Source organism: Pinus tabuliformis, chromosome 4_1 (genome assembly GCF_031772625.1).
Source record: "Pinus tabuliformis cultivar Carrire ecotype Pingquan chromosome 4_1, CPIR1, whole genome shotgun sequence".
Classification (NCBI taxonomy): domain Eukaryota; kingdom Viridiplantae; phylum Streptophyta; class Pinopsida; order Pinales; family Pinaceae; genus Pinus; species Pinus tabuliformis.
In genome coordinates this window covers 20,357,599-20,360,548 of record NC_142303.1, presented here as the reverse complement: position 1 = coordinate 20,360,548, position 2,950 = coordinate 20,357,599, and the positions used below count along the sequence as shown (strand labels likewise).

The following is a 2,950-nucleotide window of genomic DNA, read 5'->3' as shown; positions in this document are numbered from 1 at the left end:
AGTCCACTCCTCTGATCCTTCTGAATCCCCACCTCAGGATGGCTTCACCAAAGTCTCCAGTCGGAAGCGCTCGCACAAAAAGCATCAGAATGGATCCAAACCCCAGCCCACCAAACCCCATCATCCCGCTTCCAAGAATAGCTTTGACATTTTAAGCGATTTCACAGATGATCAGCCCATTGACTCTGATAATATCCATGCACGCCCTTCCACTTCCACCCACCCCCCCCCTTCCAGCCCACCCCCCTTGTCTAAGTCTCCCTTGAACATCCCTACTATCCTTAGACGGATTCCGAAAGACTCGGCGGAGATCCCCAAGGAAATGGAGATGGATGGGACGATAATCCCCCCGCAGGATACAGAGACCAATCAAGAGGAAACCAGTCAAGTACAAAATATGGAGGAAGAGCCAGAGAGCATTGATCTGCACGGTTTGGACATTATAGAACTGGAATTAGCTTGCAAGAAAAAAGCATATGAATCCATCTCTGAGACAGATCTAGAAAAGCTGGAAGTGGTCATCTCCAGAGCTTTCCACCAAAACCAGCTCGGTATACAACCTGGTAGCACTTGGGATAGCAGCATGCGTCCAAAGGACTCCAAAAAAAGAGGGCGGAAGACGGATCTCCAGAGAACAATAGAGGTTGGAAAAATCCTGGTGGATTCCGGTAGATATGCAAAGCTGACGAAGTATTACAGTCCTGCCCATACTAGTTGAACCATGAAGCTTGTATCCTGGAATTTAAGAGGGCTTAATAGCCCCGGGAAACTTAGGATGTTAAAAAACATGATCAAGATGGAAAAACCGCAGATGTGTTTCCTCCAGGAAACCAAATGCAATAGTACTACGCTGGGCCGCATACTCTCAAAAGCCTGGCCAGGATGCAGATCGGTTGCTGTAGATGCCACGGGAGCTTCTGGTGGGCTTGCAATAGCATGGAACACCCAAGCTGTTTCACTCACAGATTTCCACGCCTCCCATCACCTAATACAGGCTACCTTTCACATTCTAGGCACCAATATTCATGGTAACCTATCCAATGTCTATTTTCCGCAGGATTCTGGAAGTAAAAGTGCGCTCCTTGACACCATTGAAGCACTAAGCACAAATAGGCAGCATCCACTTTGGATCGTGGCAGGGGACTTCAACATGATAACCAAAATCGAGGAGAAGTTAGGAGGAAGAGCCAGATTAGAGCCAGAGGTAGATCGATTCAAGGACTTCATCCGATTGGCCTCTCTCATAGATTTGCCATTCTGTAATGGCACCTTCACCTGGAGCAATCGCAGAGGTGGCAAGCATCAGATTGCATCCAAACTTGATCGCTTTCTGATCTCGGACAATGCGGTGCATCTCGGAGGTGATCTCACTGCTGCAATTTTAGCCCATACTGGGTCGGATCACTGGCCAATAGCTTTGCAATGGCAGCGACCAGGGGATCGAACCAAAAGACCTTTCCGTTTCGAGGCATTTTGGCTTACTCATCCTGCATTCAAGGACTTCGTCAGAACCACATGGGCCTCCTTCATCCCACCAGAGGGTTCAAAAATGTACCAGTTTCAGCAAAAGTTGCGGTTCTTAAAAAGTCACCTAAAACGCTGGAATAGGGAGACCTTTGGGAACATATTTGAGGCGCAACAGGAGCTAAATCAGGAACTGAAGGATCTCCATCAGAAAATAATTAATAAAGGGCACACGGAAGCAACTTTGGATCAGGAACGGCACATACACGATCAGCTTGAAGAAAGGAGAAAACAGGAGGAAATTTATTGGCGGCAAAAGTCAAGGGTTAGGTGGCTAAAGGAAGGAGAGCGCAACACCAAGTTCTTCCACAGAACTACAGTGCAGAGAAGGATGCACAATAATATTCCTTTCATCCAGAACCAAGAAGGGGCAAAAGTTGAGGAGCATGAGGAAATAGAAAAGAACCTCCTCAATCATTTCCAGCAGGTACACCAGGAGCAGGCAATGGATCGGCAGCAGGCGATTGGAAAAATAACCAGCAACATACCTAAGCTTGTCACAGAGGAACACAACGAGCTTCTCATGCACCCTATTCTTACCTAGGAAGTAGATGAGGCAATGGCGCAGCTCAAAGAAGGTAAGGCCCCTGGCCCAGATGGTTTCACAACCACGTTTTTCCATGCTTTTTGGGATTTGATTAAAATGGAGGTTTGGCAGATAGTAGAGGAATCCAGAGCTCTGCGCTGGCTTCTCCCCTCCCTCAACTCCACATTCATTACTCTCATTCCCAAAGAGGAGAACTCCATGACACCGGATAAATTCAGGCCCATTGCTCTCTGTAATGTCATTTATAAAGTCATATCCAAAGTCATTGCTAACAGGTTAAAACCTCTTCTACCCATGCTCATCTCTCCGGAGCAGTCGGGTTATGTCGAGGGCAGACAGATAATGGACGGTATCATCCTCTCGCATGAAATCATTCATTCGCTCAAACAATCCAAGCAAGCAGGTATGTTACTCAAGCTAGATCTCTCTAAAGCTTTCGACAAGCTCAGCTGGTCCTATATTCATCATATGTTGAAAGCTTTTGGCTTTTGCCCCACATGGGTTCGCTGGATCATGAGCCTTATCACTTCCACTCATTTCTCTATCCTTGTTAATGGTCTTCCCTCCCGCCCATTCAAGCCCTCCCGAGGCATAAGACAAGGGGATCCCCTCTCCCCCTTCCTCTTTGTGCTTATGGCTGAAGGACTTGGCAGGCATATCAAGCATGCCCTCCATTCTCATCAGCTCAGAGGAATCTCTATCCACAATTCCCCTGCCTCCTCTCATCAGCAATTTGTTGATGACACCATGCTTTATGGCTACCCCTCGGTTCAGGAAGCCTCCCTTCTGAAATCCCTGCTCAATGATTTTTCTGAAGCCTCTGGTACCCAAGTCAATTGCTCCAAATCTCAAATCTTCTTCTTCCACACCCCTCCGTCG

General features: G+C 47.4%; 1 protein-coding gene across 1 annotated transcript; it reads left to right on the top strand.

Annotated features, from left to right (window-relative positions):
- Positions 1–721: 721 nt before the first annotated feature.
- LOC149174001 (uncharacterized) lies at positions 722–2,068 on the top strand. Its single transcript, XM_089420708.1, has one exon. The coding sequence runs from the start codon at positions 722–724 to the stop codon at positions 2,066–2,068; it is 1,347 nt and encodes a 448-aa protein (XP_089276834.1).
- The last annotated feature ends 882 nt before the right edge of the window (positions 2,069–2,950 follow it).